The 16,692-nt window shown below is 47.4% G+C and overlaps 1 protein-coding gene across 2 annotated transcripts in view; it reads right to left on the bottom strand.

Moving 5' to 3' along the window:
• Positions 1-16,692, bottom strand: part of LOC117518769 (lisH domain-containing protein ARMC9) — a 139,800-nt gene that overhangs the window by 36,339 nt on the left and 86,769 nt on the right. For both annotated transcript variants that reach the window (XM_034179997.1, XM_034179998.1), the window contains 3 exons: positions 2,870-2,968; positions 2,623-2,735; positions 2,312-2,457 (listed from right to left, as the gene is read on the bottom strand). In XM_034179997.1, the coding sequence (XP_034035888.1) occupies positions 2,312-2,457; positions 2,623-2,735; positions 2,870-2,968 (358 nt within the window). The remainder of the gene's footprint in view (positions 1-2,311; positions 2,458-2,622; positions 2,736-2,869; positions 2,969-16,692) is intronic.

Genomic DNA, 16,692 nt, shown 5'->3' with positions numbered 1-16,692 from the left:
CATATAAGTGATATGTAGCAATACATATCAAGCATGGGTTCTATCTAAAAACTTGAACAATAGACATTTAATTTCAATTTGAGTTTAGACATCACTTTCAAATAATTCCACATTCTCTGCTGTACAGGTGTAATTTCTGCATTCAAATTTCACATGAGAAATAATAATAAAAAAAAAAAAAAAAACAGATATTGGGCATTTAACGCTTTGTGTTTTCAGAAGAGCTTGAAGGCACTTTCTTTTGCAGTGGACAGTGGGGATGAAATTAAACATTCAAAACTAAATAAAGAACAGCAAATGAAAGGGAAATTAAATGTCACACAATTATGTAGCTGACTCTCAGGGCCCCTTCACACTTAGTACAATTAAGTACAAATGAGGGCGATTCATGGCGGAACAGCTCATATGAGCGAACCACGCAAACATTAAGCCGACGGGAGGTGTGGCTCCCAACAGGATGCACTGTGCATGTGGGAACACGGTGCAAGCAACTACGCGACGTGGAGAAAAAAAAAAAAATTATATATATATGCCACCCAGGGGATTCGAACCTGCACTTTCCAAAAGCTCTGACTGCCAGCCAGAAATGTTACCACTGAGCTACCATCACTGTCCTGTAAAAGGTGCGGCAAAATGCCTGATATCAAGAAGGACATAGATGTATTAAAAAAATAAAACCACACACCATATAAAAAAAACTGCATTTTATTGAATCCCTCTTATTAAGTGGGCAATACAAGTATGATCCATCTGTTCCTCTGTAGATGACCCATGGTCACAGATGTACAGTCATGAAATGATATGAATGATAAAGCAGGGGGCTCTTACCATGTCCACATCTACTCGCGGCATGTCCAGCCGGCCCTGCGCACGTCCTGCTCGCCACGTGTCTTGTGGATGACACGCCGCAGGACTGACGCGCGTGCTCGCTGCAGCCCACTGCAACAGCGATATATGTTTTTAATGTATGTCCATGTGATGACAGCAAGCAGACAGTTGACAGTTGTTAGACCATGTCCGTCCAAACACGGTATGTGTTCTCCAGCCGTGACGTCCAGAACCACAGATCTCCACAGCTGCTCCTGTTGGTGGCCACACCTCCTGTCAGTTCAGCGCACACACCAACGTGTCACTGTGTCTGTTTGAAAAGCCACACTCATGGGGCACTTAGACAAATTTCACATCCAGCTCGACAGTGATCGTTTGCTGACTGTTTTCGTGATGATAGTATGAATGGCTCTCACAGGGCACACTCTGTGGTGTGCACAAATATTTGTAGCAGCAGGTGTATGAGGCGTTGGAAGCAGCTACGATTTTACACGTGTTGCATACGATTCCTGCTTCATGCGCAATTCGACCACATTCGCACTATATGTGAAGGGGCCCTCAGGGTACACAGTCAGCCAAGCAAGAGTAAACTACTTGCAGACTTCTAATCAAAAGCCACAATACACAATCACGTGTATTGTGTTATTATCCTCGATTTAGATTTAGAATAGAATTTAAAATTCTTCTTCTTACTTATAAGGTTTTGAATAATCAGGTCCCATCTTATCTTAGGGACCTCGTAGTACCATATCACCCCAATAGAGCGCTTCGCTCTCAGACTGCAGGCTTACTTGTAGTTCCTAGGGTTTGTAAGAGTAGAATGGGAGGCAGAGCCTTCAGCTTTCAGGCTCCTCTCCTGTGGAACCAGCTCCCAATTCAGTTCAGGGAGACAGACACCCTCTCTACTTTTAAGATTAGGCTTAAAACTTTCCTTTTTGCTAAAGCTTATAGTTAGGGCTGGATCAGGTGACCCTGAACCATCCCTTAGTTATGCTGCTATAGACGAAGACTGCTGGGGGGTTCCCACGATGCACTGTTTCTTTCTCTTTTGCTCTGTATGCACCACTCTGCATTTAATCATTAGTGATCGATCTCTGCTCCCCTCCACAGCATGTCTTTTTCCTGGTTCTCTCCCTCAGCCCCAACCAGTCCCAGCAGAAGACTGCCCCTCCCTGAGCCTGGTTCTGCTGGAGGTTTCTTCCTGTTAAAAGGGAGTTTTTCCTTCCCACTGTAGCCAAGTGCTTGCTCACAGGGGGTCGTTTTGACCGTTGGGGTTTTACATAATTATTGTATGGCCTTGCCTTACAATATAAGGCACCTTGGGGCAACTGTTTGTTGTGATTTGGCGCTATATAAAAAAAAAATTGATTGAATTGATTTCTCCTGCAAAATATTCAAAGTATTACTTAAATGTTTTCAAGTCCAACTGAACATACATGCAAATATACATGGAAATCCACCCACCACTGGAATGGGTACTTACCAGTGCCAGAACGGCTCCCACAACGTGTTGGAGGCCGGGAGTTGTATTGGGAAGGAGGCCAACTTCCTACTTCATTCTCATCTCTTCTGAGAGAGCTCTCCTTGCCCTTGGTATCCCCACCTCCCTGTGTGCCACAATAGTAAACCCTACACACGGCAAATTTGGAAAAGTTGGAGAGTCAATCCCATTTGAGACACCAAGGCATAAAGGTTATTACAATATGGAACATGAGTGTGATTCCTTGCACACACACACACACACACACACATATATATATATAAAAGCAATTCCTGTTTGCATAGTTAACCTACGTTGTGTTCACACTGCGAGAACCAGGGGTGACTGGCCGTTGAAGTGGCTCATCAACACTATACTGAGGCAGTGGGGTGGACTTCCTTTTCATTTTTGACATGCTGGTCATGTTCTAAACACATGCGCACACACACAACATAAACAAAATAAAGCAAAAACCAAAAACACATTTTACTTTATATCACACATTCTCAGTGCAGCTGTGCACGGTGACAAGGGTAATAAGTGGAAGCCATTATTTCTTACGCCGAGGTATTCTGTGGTAAGCAGGCTCTCCCCAGAAAGTTCCCCTGGTTGTGGCTGAAGAACTTCATCTTTAAATAGATCGGCATCCATCAAATCTTCCTATCAAGAAACAGTCATTACTATATTAAAATGCCACAAATGGTCATGCACAGGTCAGCCCACATCCACCACACTACGGAGCCATCTTGCGTACTGGGCATACAACCGGTCCCTCCCCACTTCTTAAAAGTAAACATCTATTTGTCAGTCAGGTGAAATGTGGGCATCTTCTTCTCCAGCTGCTGGGGTCCCCGAGTATGAGGCACCTGTGCAATAGATCATGCACAGAAGAGTGCGCCACATTGCCAAAAATATCAGAGCTGATAATCCATCACAATGCAAGTGATACTGCTCAGTCGAGTCTCTTGAAGTAACCGTACGTTTGGCATAGAGTCGCTCCAGTGGTACACTAAAATCCTCCAAAGAGACATTGTATTAAAGACTTCACCTGAGGTGACTAGCTAGCCTCCAAGTCTCACAACCACAGAGTAAAAGGAAGGTACAACAGTGAAGAATTGGACCTTTGCTTTCCTGCAAAGGTATCGGCTTTGCCAAGCACCTCTGTCAGGTGACATAAGGACTCCATAAGTTCTTCCCCAGAGGCCAAGGACCCAGAAGCTTGTCACTGCCAATACAGTGCATCTGGAAAGTATTCACAGCACTTCACATTTTCTTATGGTACAGCCTTATTCCAAAATGGACAAAATTCATTTTTTCCCTCAAAATTTTACACACAATACCCATAATGACAATGTGAAAAGAATGTATACATGTACATAAGCATTTGCCTTTGCTATTGTTGGACAGTATGTGTCATGTCCAATTTGCTATTTTGCTAGCTTCATATCTCAAATAATGATAATAACAATGACAATAATAATAATAATAATTAGTGATGCACCGATACCACTTTTTGCCAGACTGAGTACAAGTACAAGGACATATATTTGAGTACTCGTCAATACCGAGTACCAATATGAATACTTAATGATACCATTACAGTTTTATGATGACTTTGAAAACACGTTTTTATTCATCAGTTATTCCTTACTTCTTGACTGTAATTGCTACCAATATCATTAGCTTTCTTTTTATTTACAAAAACAAGTTAGTGACGGACAAAAAAATTTGTCCGTCACTAACTTTTCTTATGTCTGTGAGGACTAAAAGCCTTTTATTTTTGAAAATGTGAAAGCAGATTCTTTTTGATGAAAAGAAGCTTCTCTGCGTTATCAGCTGTGAGCCTGTTTCTGTTTTTATCTACATGTGACACTGAGCTAAACGGCATTTCACTCTCCACACTGTTTTTTTTTTTACTTTTAATTAAATATGTACTGGTAACATCCACAAATACATACTGTAAATGTTTTTTTTCCCCCAAAGGTGGAACATGTAATATTGATGAGCATGGCGTTGCGAGCACACACGTTGCCTGGCATCTCAGCTCCACACGGAGGCAAAACAGAGTAATTTTAACATTATTTTATTTATTTCTTTTTTCTTTGTGGATCATGCGATAATTTCATTATGTGCACAATACACAGAATGGCCCAAAGCCTGTGGTAACTGAGCCATTAATGAATGAGGCGCAGTGACTCTTTAAACTTGAAGTGCAAATTGTGGCTCATGCAGGAGATGAATTAAGCTCCAAACTCAGCGCCACAGACATTCAACTAACGGATTACACCTGTTCCAGACCAAGCCGGTCTCCCGGCCTGGACAGCCACCCCAGGGGCTGAAACTCACCAACCTGATGGCCAGTGTCCGCCGCTGAAACCATGATCTGATGGAGGAACTGGTGTAAAGTGCGGTGTCACAGAGGGACATTTTTTTTCAGCCACACGAAGAATAAAAGTATTTTCAGATGTTGTTTTCCAAACTCAGGAGGATGCATGTGGATAATTCTTCTTCAGGATCATGTGATGAATTCCACTGAAACGAACAGGTAAGACTTTATTATTTAAGCCTGGGTCGTACCGAATAATGAAGGATGAATTATGAGCCACGCAGCATGTTTTCATTGCTATGAGAGGGTTTCTTCAAATATCATGGGAGTTTCGTGGCTATGAGTGGCTCTTCAGTTAACAAGGCTCCTCTCTGAGCGTGGCGCTAATTTCAAGAAGTTCAAAATTTAGCAACAACAGTGTGGCGCAGTTTGTGTACGAGTTACTGCAACGACTTAGAGGCATTTGCATGGTGCTTACGAGTCTGCTAAAAGCCCATTATCTGTGCGCCTGCCAGCTACGCAGGACCTGAGAGGCTATTTTTGGCGCGGCTGTCCTCTTGCGCACACAATTCCACCTGCTCTGTGCACTGGACGCTGTGTATAAAATAATTATTTTGTAGCAGACTAATAATTTTCTGCCAAACCATGGATGCTGAAAACACCTCTAATCTCTTCTGGAATCACAGAGGGCTGTTTCATCTGGATGCTTTTTTTCCTCTCTTTCCTGCTCCATGTGGAATGTATTTTGAACAGCTTAAGGTAACTATTTTTAATGTTTTTATAGCTTGATAAAACAGTTCCTAGCTGTTAAGGTATATCTATAGTTGATTTAATATCTTGTTAATGGATCACATGAGCTCCGCTGTGTGTGCACACTACATACTGAGGCAGTGACTCATCACGCTCCAAATGAGCATTTAGGCAGAACACCAGCTCACAAAAAAAGTGATTTTTCAGTCAATATTGGATGAACACAAAGTTAAAATTTGGATGACTGGGTGAAAGTGGATGTGGGTTTAAAGCCATGGAAGAAATAACTCCAGTGAAGCCGCTAAAAGCAGAGAAGAGCTGTGCAGCCACACAGAACAAGAGTGTGCAAAAAACGATTTTGAAGACCTAACAAGTTAAAAGTTGTTGTATCACAGTGACTTGTAAGCTGCAGAAGAAATAAAGAAATATATATATTTGAAAGTGATCCACAGGTGTATATAATTAAAGCGGCCACCTCATTGTGTATGCAGAACGGCACCGCAGAAGTAGACGGACAAACATAAAGTTAAAAGTGGGATATACGATGTGTGTGTTTAAAGCCGCAGAAGAAATAAAGCCAGCGAGCTGCAGAGCCAGCGAGGAGCACAGAGGCGGCTGACCAGGAACCCTTGGTTTGGTTCTAGTTGGTCTGGTGCATTACAGGTGGACAGCAGCCTGGTGCACAGCGCACAACCGCAAGTCTGTACTGGAGCATCTATTTTTGGACTGCATTTAAAAAATGTGACATCTTTAAATGCTGCTGTGAATCTGTGAATTGAAAACCCACACTTTAAAGGGAGCAGGTGTGGGAGCGCTGAAGGTTTGGACCAAACCCATGCCTAAACGTGTGCCACCATGGCATTATCATGGCGCTATCACAGCACTATGTGGCTTAGTGTGGCTGATGCGAGCCGTTCGAGGCTCTAATGACAGGTCTGTCGTGGCTCACTAGAGGCTGCTACGTGGCACATGCGGGGGAAAAAGAGGCACATAGAGGCACCTTCATAGCAGATACGTGATAGATGAAAACATGGGCCATTCTTCAAATAATCGCTGACACACCCATGCGTGGTTCATTATTCATGGATTATTATTTGGTGGGACCCACACATTACTCTGTGTGTGAATTTTCACCGCATGATGGACTGCAGCTTTCAGCCAATCAATGGACAGCATTGATGGATGTATTTTGACTTATGAGTAAATTACATGCAAGCCTGTAAAAATCCATAAATTAGCCGCATCATTGTTTAAGCCGCAGTGTTTAAAACATAAGAAAAAGTAGCGGCTCATAGTCCGGAAATTACAGAGTGTGAAAATCCCCCATTGAGATGTTGACTTCATGCTGCTGTAAAGGGGTATCGGGTCTCGGAGTATTGGAGACGTTTAATGATTACAAGTACAAGTAAATGAACACGGGATCGGATCGATACCCGATACTGGTATGGGGATTGGTGCATCCCTAATAATAATCATAATAACTTCATATCTCATCTGGAATGCCATGATGCATACTGTTCTTTTGCTTACCACGCTAGACAGACAAAATATAATTTTACTGTTACACATACCATTTTAAATAATACAACGTGAACAGTCACCGCATATAAAAGGTCAAATGCAACATCTTTCAACCAATCACATAACTTCACTGATCCATGCTGAGGAAAGCAGCCCGCCCATCTGGGTGCGGTGCTGGAGAACAGGGGGAAAAGATGCAGAGTGCTGTGTGGTCAGCAGCTTGCAAGGTGAAGTAGAAACTATCTGTTCAGTGAAGGCATCTTTACAATACAACATCTAAAATTGAAGTCCGTTTCCTATCAGTTTTTGAAAAATTGGGAAAAAACACCCCAACACCATGAAGCTCAAAATTGAGGTCAGGTGCATCCTGTTTCCAATGATCATCTTTGAGATGATTCTACAGCTTAATTGGAGTCCACCTGGGGTAAATCCAGTTTATTGGACATGATTTGGAAAGGCACACACCTGTCTACATATAAGGCCACACAGTTGACAGTGCATGTCAGAGCACAAACCAAGCATGAAGTCAAACAGATTGTCTGTACACCTCCAAGACAGGATTGTCTTGAGGCACAAATCTGGGGAAGGGTACAGAAACATTTCTGCTGCTTTGAAGGTCCCAATGAGCACAGTGGCCTCCATCATCCATAAATGGAAGAGGTTCAGATACACCAGGACTCTTCCTAGAGTTGGCCAAGTGTCTAAACTGAGTGATCGTGGGAGAAAGGCTTTAGTCAGTGAGGTGACAAGAACCCGATGGTCACTGTGTGATTCCTCTGTGGAGAGAGGAGAACTTTCCAGAAGGAAAGCCATTTCTGCAGCAATCCACCAATCAAGCCTGTATGGTGGAGTGGCCAGACGGAAGCCACTCCTTAGTAAAAGGCACATGGCAGCCCACCTGGAGTTTGCCAAAAGGCACCTGAAGGACTCTCAAAATCCTGTGGTCTGATAAGATAAAAATTTAACTCTTTGGCGTGAATGCCAGACATTCTTGTCTGAAGGAAACTAGGCACCATCCGTACAGTGAAACATCGCATCATGCTGTGGGGATGTTTGTCAGCGACAGGAACTGGAAGATTAGTCAGGATTGAGGGAAAGATGAATGCTGCAATGTACAGAAACATCATGGATGAAAACCTGCTCCAGGGCGTTCTTGACCTCAGACTGGGGCGACAGTTCATCTTTCAGTATGACAATGTCCCTAAGCACACAGCCAAGATATCAAAGGAGTGGCTTCAGAACAATTCTGTCAACATCCTTGAGTGGCCCATCCAGAGCCCAGACCTAAATCTGATTGAACATCTCTGGAGAGATATGAAAATAGCTGTGCATTGACGCTCCCCATCCAACCTGATGAAGCTTGAGAGGTGCTGCAAAGGGGAATAGGCAAAACTGCCCAAAGACAGGTGCACCAAGCTTGTGGCATTATATTCAAGAAGACTTGAGGCTATTATTGCTGCTAAAGGTGCATCAACAAAGTATTGAGCAAAGGGTGTGAATGCTTATGTATGTGTGATTTCTTAGGTTTTTATTTTTAATAAATTTACAAAAATTTTCAAAATAACTTTTTTCATGTTATTATTATGGGCTGTAGTAGAATTTTGAAGGAGAAAAATGAATTTGCTCAATTTTGGAGAAATGTAGAAAAGGTGAAGTGCTGTGAATGCTTTCTGAATGCACTGTAAAAAACAGAACACCTAGTTTGTGCTTGGCAGTACTCTGAAGAAACAACCTGAAATTTAATGAACAGGAAAGACAGGCCCAGTGTCTGAAATCAAGATTTCATTAACAATTTCTTTCTTTAACAATGCCGGTGACATTAAAAAAAAAAAAACAGCAATCTGAGATTGCTGATGTCCACCAATTTGGATCTGGATCACCTCCAAAATTCAGTGGTCTTCCATGCCCTAATTTCTATCTGTGGTGCAAATCTGGTGAGAATCCGTAAAGTAGTTTTGACGTAATCCTTCAAAGCCTACGTAAAGTTCAAATGTTTCCATCTCACTCTGTCCTCTGTCACACCAACCACCTGCATGTCCTCCCTCAGCACATCCATAAACCTCTTTGGCCTCACTCTTCTCCTCCTGCTTGGTGGCTCCATCTTCAGCATCCTCCCCCCTATATACCCTTGGTCCTCTGCACATGCCCAAAATTTCTCCCCTCTGACTTTGTCTTCAAACCGTCCAACCTGACCTGTCCCTCTGATATGTTTATTCATAATCCTGTCCATCCTCGTCACTCCAAAAGAAAACTTCATTGTCTTCAGCTCTGCCACCTTCACCTCTGCCTCCTGTCTTTTTGTTTGCACTACCGTCTCTAAGCCATACAACACAGATGGCCTCACTACTGTCTTAGAGACTGCCCCCTTCACTCTTGCAAATATCCACCTGTCACAAATCACTCCTGCCACCTTTCTCTACCCACTCTGCTCTGCTTGCACTCTCTCCTTCACCTGTCTTAGTGCAGCAGACAAGAGAATATTTAGAGCAGAATCCTGCAAATGGTGATAAAAGCATCAAATTCGGCAGAAATACTCCTCAGACAATCCTCTTTTGAAAAAACAATTGACCACTTGAATTTTCAGTTGGTGTTCAGGTAGAGGTCAATTGAAGAATTACACAGGAGTCAAAATTAAAAGATGCTCCAATCATATTGAAACCTATGCCACATTACTTGCCTGATATAAAGATTCCAAAAAGATATGGTTTGGACGGTCTGTAACTGAAATCTGTGGAGTCATGGGGTAAAAACAGCAAGAATGGTGACAAAGGTCAGTCTCAGTTTGTACAAGGGTCAAAAGTTAAAGTTGCTCCAATTTTGGTAAAAAGTGATGCAAATTACTAGTTGAGTTAACACGGTTTTAAAAAGGAATAGTTTGGACCATGTATCATCCTTACTTATCACGTTACAGGGTAACATATGTCACAAGTCACAGAATCCAGTAGATGTAGACCTTGTTTGACCTTTACTTTGGAGACCAAGCATTCAACACTGTCAAAACTATTCCATTTATTAATCCTACTAGCTCAACCAATAATTTGCATTACTTTTTACCAAAATTGGAGCAACTTTAACTTTTGACCCCTGTACAAACTGAAACTGACCTTTGTCACCATTCTTGCTGTTTTTATCCCGTAACTCCACAGAATTCAGTCACAGATAGTCCAAACTATGTTGTGTGGGCCACCCGAAGAGGACGTACTGCTGGCCAACACCAGAGGGCGCCCCGCCTCTTGTCGGGTTTCAGGCACCAGAGGGCGCAGTCGCCACAGGAGTCACCAGGAGCCAGGAGCTGACAGCTGTCAAGTAATCATCATCATTCATCACCACCATCAATAAAAGCCTGGAAGAGACACCAGAACTCTGCCGAGTTATCAGCTTACCACGCAGGTAAACAACTCAGCCGTTATGTGCCGTACGCACACGTTTCTTGTATCAGAGCTTTTTGCAGTCGTTAACCTTTTGTACACTTGCAGCTTGTAGCCGAGTTTGTGGAAGTTGGAAGGAGTTGGCGTACCCACTCCTCACTCCTGACTTGTTAAGTGATACATTAGGCACTGCACATACTGGGTTCCTGTGTAAGGAGGTGGAGGTTTTTCCCTCAGGAAGGAACTGTACTTTTTGCTGACTGTTTGCTGGGTGTACACACACCCACCTTTTATGTAACTGTGATTGACTGACGAGAAGCAGTATTTGACCTGTTGTGCACATTTGCAGCAATAAATTGTATTTATTGGCTTATCTATTGGCCGTTCATTTACACCCCCTGGTGTGGGTCCGTGCATTACACTTTCCCCAACAGGATAACTCAGCCACCGTCATGGATTCCGAGGGGCACATACCAATCGTTGAACAGTCAATGGAGACGCAAGGTGCACAGGCTCCAGCAGGAGGCAGGTTGGGTGAGTTGCAGCGCATATTCACCACCCTCACTGCTCGGCTGGATTTGGTGACCAAGCAGAACATACTGCTCGATCGTAGGATGGAGGCTCTCATCGCTCAGGTGGAAGCGCACGCACAGGGCGTGGCTGCAGCTCCTCCTCCTGCGGACCTGTTGCTGAACAGAGACCCTCCAGTGGTCGTTCAATGAACGCCCCCCCCCCGTCCCCTGAAGCATACATTAGCCCCCCGGAGCTGTACGGAGGTTGTGTTGAGACGTGCGCGGACTTCTTAATGCAGTGCTCGCTCGTCTTCGCACAACGTCCCGTAATGTACGCGTCAGACTCCAGCCGGGTGGCTTATGTCGTTAATCTGCTTTGAGGTGAGGCACGCGCCTGGGCTACGGCGCTTTGGGAACAGAGTTCACGGCTTCTAACGACTTACACTGGGTTTGTGAGGGAGTTCAGACAGGTGTTTGATCACCCGAATCGAGGCGAAACTGCTTCAAACGTGCTGCTGTTGATACAACAGGGGCGTCAGAGCGCCGCTGAGTATGCCGTCGACATCCACGTTGCGGCAGCGAGAGCCGGCTGGAATACGGTAGCGCTCCGCGCTGCATTTGTAAATGGACTGTCTCCGGTCCTTAAGGAGCACCTGGTGGCTAAGGACGAGCCGTGGGAATTAGACGGGCTTATCGACCTCGTTATACGGCTAGACAACCGAATAGAAGAACGTGGACGGGAGCGAGATGAAGGACGTGGCTGGGCACCAGCCGTCCCTCCCCCTTCCGGGTCCGAAACAGCGCCGCCTTCCCCACGCTCCAAAGTCAGAGAGCTCCGCGTGACAACAGCTCCACCTGCTGATGTTGCTATGGAAACGAGCAGGGCCAAAATGAGATCAGTAAACAGACAAAGGAGGCTGGCCCGTGGAGAGTGTTTTTACTGCAGCTCTCATGAGCACGTGCAGAAGAACTGCCCCAAACGGACAAAACGTCAACACTCTCCCTTAGACACTGGGCTAAGGGTGGGCCATAACACACACGCGGGAAATGCACGGAAATCCGCACGAGTCCCAGTCATGATCCTCAGCGGGGATTTAACCCTTCATGCCCCAGCACTGATCGACACGGGGTCAGAGGGGAATCTGCTGGACAGCAGATGGGCTAAGGAAGTAGGGCTCCCTCTAGTGGCCCTTCCTTCACCACTGAAGGTACGGGCACTAGATGGCACCCTTCTTCCATTAATCACACACCAGACACAGCCCATAACACTGGTTGTGTCTGGAAATCACAGGGAGGAGATTGTGTTTTTTGTAACACCTTCTACCTCCAGAATTATTGTGGGTTATCCATGGATGACTAAGCACAATCCCCGGATCGATTGGCCGTCTGGGGTTGTGGCTCAATGGAGCGAAACCTGCCACCGGGAGTGTTTAAGATCCTCGGTCCCACCCGGTGTGACTGCTAAAGAGGAGGTTCAAGTCCCCCCTAATCTTACGGCAGTGCCGGCTGAGTACCACGATCTTGCTGACGTTTTCAGCAAAGATCTGGCACTCACCCTTCCCCCGCACTGACCGTATGATTGTGCCATTGATTTGATCCCGGGCGCTGAGTACCCGTCCAGCAGGCTGTACAACCTCTCACGCCCAGAGCGCGAATCAATGGAGACCTACATCCGGGACTCTTTAGCTGCCGGGCTGATCCGGAACTCTTCCTCCCCGTTAGGTGCTGGTTTCTTTTTTGTGGGCAAGAAAGACGGCGGACTCCGTCCATGCACTGATTACAGAGGGCTCAACGAGATCACGGTTCGCAACCGATACCCGTTACCTCTGTTGGATTCAGTGTTCACGCCCCTGCATGGAGCCAAAATATTCACAAAACTGGATCTTCATAATGCTTATCACCTGGTTCGGATCCGGAAGGGAGACGAATGGAAGACGGCATTTAACACCCCATTAGGTCACTTTGAGTACCTGGTCATGCCGTTCGGCCTCACTAACGCCCCAGCAACGTTCCAAGCATTGGTAAATGACGTCTTGCGGGACTTCCTGCATCGGTTCGTCTTTGTATATCTAGACGATATTCTCATCTTCTCCCCGGATCCTGAGACTCATGTTAAGCATGTACGTCAGGTCTTACAGCGGTTGTTGGAGAACCGGCTGTTTGTGAAGGGCGAGAAGTGCAAGTTCCACCGTACTTCTTTGTCCTTCCTGGGGTTCATCATCTCCTCCAACTCCGTCGCACCAGATCCGGCCAAGGTAGCGGCGGTGAGAGATTGGCCCCAACCGGTAAGCCGTAGAAAGCTGCAACAGTTCCTCGGCTTCGCAAATTTCTATAGGAGGTTCATCAAGGGCTATAGTCAGGTTGTTGGTCTCCTTACAGCCCTGACCTCCCCAAAAGTCTCCTTCACCTGGTCGGATCGGTGCGAAGCCGCGTTTAGGGAGTTGAAACGCCGGTTCTCAACTGCGCCAGTTCTGGTGCAGCCCGATCCTAATCGCCAGTTTGATGTAGAAGTTGATGCCTCTGACTCAGGGATAGGAGCCGTGCTGTCCCAGAGCGGGGAGTCCGATAAGGGTCTCCACCCTTGTGCCTATTTTTCCCGCAGGTTGACCCCGGCAGAGCAGAACTATGACGTCGGCAATCAAGAGCTCCTGGCGGTGAAAGAGGCCCTGGAGGAGTGGAGACATCTGTTGAAGGGAGCTGTGGTCCCATTCACGGTCTTCACTGACCATCGGAACCTGGAGTATTGTTGGGGAAAGTGTAGTGACACGGACCCACAACAGGGGGCGCAAATGAACGGTCAATAGATGAGCCAAAAGGTAACAATTTAATGTTGTGAATGTGCACAACGAATATACAGACAATCTCAGAATCTGATAGCAGTCAATACACAAAGGTGACGTGTGGGCAGGCTCGAGGATAGAAGACGTCTGTCCTGAGAAGAGCCGGAACCACACGATTTCCGCCGCCACCGAACCTGGTGAATACTGGAGCCGCCAAGTCCCGAATTCCCAGGTGATCACCGTCCCCGACTGTCGGATCTGGTACTGCTGGCGAGGAGCACAAACAGTGAGATGTGGGTGTGTGCACACCCAGTAACAAAAACAGTCAGAAGGTGGAAAGTCACCTCCACCTCTAATCACACACTCGTGCAGCTCCTGTTAACCACTTATCTGGTTGGGGTGTGAAGCGAAGCCGTCACTGATCACACCAAAACGCCAATCCCACAGATAAGGCAACACCCACAGGAAAACGGCTGCAAAGAAGTTCAGACTATAAAGTCAGTGTTAAGTTCAGATACAGCAGAGAATATTACCTTCACAGGTAGATGATATCTCGGCAATGAGGTGGAGATGACGTCCGGGTTTTATGCAGTAGTACGATGAAGTGTAGATGGGTGACAGCTGTCACCCCCGGCTGTGTCCGTGGCGGCAGCGCCCTCTCGTGCCTGAAGCCCGCACTTCAGGCAGGGCGCCCTCTGGTGGTGGGCCAGCAGTACCTCCTCTTCTGGCGGCCCACACAACAAGTATATTCGGACCGCTAGGCGTCTGAACCCCAGGCAAGCAGGTTGGTCACTGTTTTTCTGGCGTTTTGACTTCAGGATCACCTACCGCCCCGGGACCAAAAACCAGCAGTCTGATGCACTGTCCCGGGTGCATGAAGAGGAGGTCAAAAGTGAGCTGTCGGATCCACCAGAAACCATCATCCCGGAGTCCGCTATCGTTGCCGCCCTTACGTGGGACGTGGAGAACATCGTCAGGGAGGCCCTGACACGTCACCCGGACCCCGGCGGTGGACCATCTAACCGTTTGTACATCCCACCAGGCGCCAGGACTGCAGTTTTGGACTTCTGTCACGGTTCCAAGCTCACCTGCCATCCAGGGGTGCGAAGAACCGTGGCAGTGGTCCGGCAGCGGTTCTGGTGGGCATCAATGGAGGCCGACGTCCGGGATTATGTCCGGGCCTGTACTACCTGTGCCAGGGGCAAGGCCGTCCACCAAATTGAAAGAGGACTCCTCCAGCCGCTTCGCCCCTGGTCCCACATCGGCCTGGACTTTGTCACGGGTCTCCCTGCGTCCCAGGGAATGACAACGATCCTGATGATAGTGGACCGGTTCTCCAAGGCGGCCCACTTCATGGCCCTTCTGAAGCTCCCGACGGCCCAGGAGACTGCAGACCTCCTGGTCCACCACATCATACGTCTGCATGTTATCCCCACGAACATTGTCTCCGACCATGGTCCCCAGTTCTCCTCTCAAGTCTGGAGGAGTTTCTGTAGGGAACTGGGGGCCACCGTGAGCCTTTCGTCCGGGTACCACCCTCAGACCAACAGACAAGCAGAGCGGGCTAACCAAGATCTGGAGCAGGCCCTAAGATGTGTGACCTCTGCGCACCCGACGTCCTGGAGTCAACATCTGGCCTGGATCGAGTACGCCCATAATAGCCAAGTCTCGTCGGCGACCGGCCTCTCCCCATTTGAAGTATGTTTGGGGTACCAGCCCCCATTGTTTCCGGCTGTGGAGGGAGAGGTCGGGGTTCCCTCGGTCCAGGCCCACCTCAGGAGGTGCCGTCGGGTGTGGCAAACAGCCCGCTCTGCCCTTCTGAAAGCCCGGACGAGGGTGGAGAGCCATGCAGACCGCCGACGCGCCCCGGCCCCTGCATACCAGCCCGGGCAGGAGGTTTGGCTGTCTACTAAAAACATCCCGCTGAACACGGAGTCACCAAACTCATGGACAGATACACCGGACCCTTCAAAATCACTAAAGTCATCAGTCCAGCCGCAGTGAAGCTGAAACTCCCAGCTTCACTGCGGATTCATCCCGTGTTTCATGTCTCCAAACTGAAGCCATACCACACCTCGGACCTCTGCACCCCCGGACCAGCGCCGCCTCCTGCCCGCATCATCGACAGCGAGCCTGCGTGGACAGTCCGCAGGCTCCTTGATGTTCGCCGGAGGGGTCGGGGTCTGCAATACCTGGTGGACTGGGAGGGTTACGGACCCGAAGAATGCTCCTGGGTGAAGAGGAGCTTCATCCTTGATCAGGCCCTCCTGGCCGAGTTCCACCAGCGACACCCCGACAAGCCTGGTCGTTGAGGGGGGGGGGTCCTGTTGTGTGGGCCACCCGAAGAGGAGGTACTGCTGGCCAACACCAGAGGGCGCCCTGCCTGTTGTCGGGTTTCAGGCACCAGAGGGCGCAGTCGCCACAGGAGTCACCAGGAGCCAGGAGCTGACAGCTGTCAGTAATCATCATCATTCATCACCACCATCCATAAAAGCCTGGAAGAGACACCAGAACTCTGCCGAGTTATCAGCTTACCACGCAGGTAAACAACTCAGCCGTTCTGTGCCGTACGCACACGTTTCTTGCATCAGAGCTTTTTGCAGTCGTTAACCTTTTGTACACTTGCAGCTTGTAGCCGAGTTTGTGGAAGTTGGAAGGAGTTGGCATACCCACTCCTCACTCCTGACTTGTTAAGTGATACATTAGGCACTGCACGTACTGGGTTCCTGTGTAAGGAGGTGGAGGTTTTTCCCTCTGGAAGGAACTGTACTTTTTGCTGACTGTTTGCTGGGTGTACACACACCCACCTTTAAACTGTTTATTTTCTCTGCCAGCAGTACCGGATCTGACAGCTGGAAGCAGAGGCCACCTGGGGACTCAGGACTTGGCGGCTTCAGTATACTGCAGGTCTCCGTTGGCGGTGGAACCTTGTGGGTCCCGGCTCTTCTCTGGATAGGCGTTTCCTACCCTCGGGCCTGCCCACACGTCACCTTTTATGTAACTGTGATTGACTGACGAGAAGCAGTATTTGACCTGTTGTGCACATTTGCAGCAATAAATTGTATTTATTGGCATATCTATTGACCGTTCATTTACGCCCCCTGGTGTGGGTCCGTGCATTACACTT

This window comes from Thalassophryne amazonica, chromosome 10 (genome assembly GCF_902500255.1).
Source record: "Thalassophryne amazonica chromosome 10, fThaAma1.1, whole genome shotgun sequence".
In the NCBI taxonomy this organism is placed as follows: domain Eukaryota; kingdom Metazoa; phylum Chordata; class Actinopteri; order Batrachoidiformes; family Batrachoididae; genus Thalassophryne; species Thalassophryne amazonica.
This window is presented reverse-complemented; position numbering and strand designations above follow the sequence as displayed.